General features: G+C 68.3%; 1 protein-coding gene across 1 annotated transcript in view; it reads right to left on the bottom strand.

Annotated features, from left to right (window-relative positions):
* LOC103912511 (dystonin-like) overlaps positions 1–493 on the bottom strand; it is a gene marked incomplete at its 5' end in the record, with an annotated part of 28,419 nt that extends 27,926 nt beyond the window's left edge. Inside the window, 2 exons of the mRNA XM_009318790.1 lie at positions 35–253; positions 398–493. Coding sequence (XP_009317065.1) covers positions 35–253; positions 398–493 — 315 coding nt within the window. The remainder of the gene's footprint in view (positions 1–34; positions 254–397) is intronic.
* Between the last annotated feature and the right edge of the window lie 304 nt (positions 494–797).

Here is a 797-nt window from a genome sequence, read left to right on the forward strand (position 1 = left end):
CCCCCTGCCCCGTCTGGGGCCACCCTGCCCTCACCTGCAGCAGCGCCTGCTGTTCCTTGAAAGCCTCATAGCTTATGGCATTGGGGGAAAGCTGCACCCCGACAACCTGTGTCTCCTCCAGCCAGGGCGACAGCTCCTCGTGGGCCTCGGAGAACTGGGCGAGCAGGGACTGGGCGTGCTCCAGCTGTACGGCGCAGGCTCCGCTGCGCAGGAAGAGCTGCTCCGTGTGCTCCCGCAGTGCCTGCACCGAGGGCTGCGGACACGGACGGCTCACCAGGGCGCCCCGCTGCTGCAGGGCTGGGGACACAGGGCACAGCCATCCCCTGGTGCAAGCAGGCCCTAGTGCAGCAGCATCCCACCCAGCACCCGCTGGTGCAGCCCCGGCACGGCTGCTCACCTGGAGGGGCTGCCGGCAGGAGTGGAGCAGTGGGTCCGAGATCCCCAGCAGACGCTCCACCAGTCCCCGGTGGTGCAGGATCTCAGCAGAGAGCAGCTGGAAGACAGAGGCGTGTGGGTGCCAGGTCCTGCAGAGACGTCAGCAGGTCCACGCACTCATGACTGGGTGGTCAGTGCAGGAGCCCAGCAGAGTGGGGATGCAGAGCCAGTGTCCCTGGGGACTTCTGGGCACCCCTCTGGGGTGCAGGTACCGGTGGGGCACACCCCAGCCCAAGGCAGCGCTGCAGACCCACCTTCTGATCAGAGAGCTGCGAGCGGAGGGCCTGGGCGTCCAGCTGCACCCGGCCGATCTCCTCCTGCCGCTCGTCGAGCCCAGCCCAGCAGGCAAGTTGGGAGTCCAG

This window comes from Pygoscelis adeliae, unplaced genomic scaffold (assembly GCF_000699105.1).
Source record: "Pygoscelis adeliae isolate BGI_AS28 unplaced genomic scaffold, ASM69910v1 Scaffold452, whole genome shotgun sequence".
Lineage (NCBI taxonomy): Eukaryota > Metazoa > Chordata > Aves > Sphenisciformes > Spheniscidae > Pygoscelis > Pygoscelis adeliae.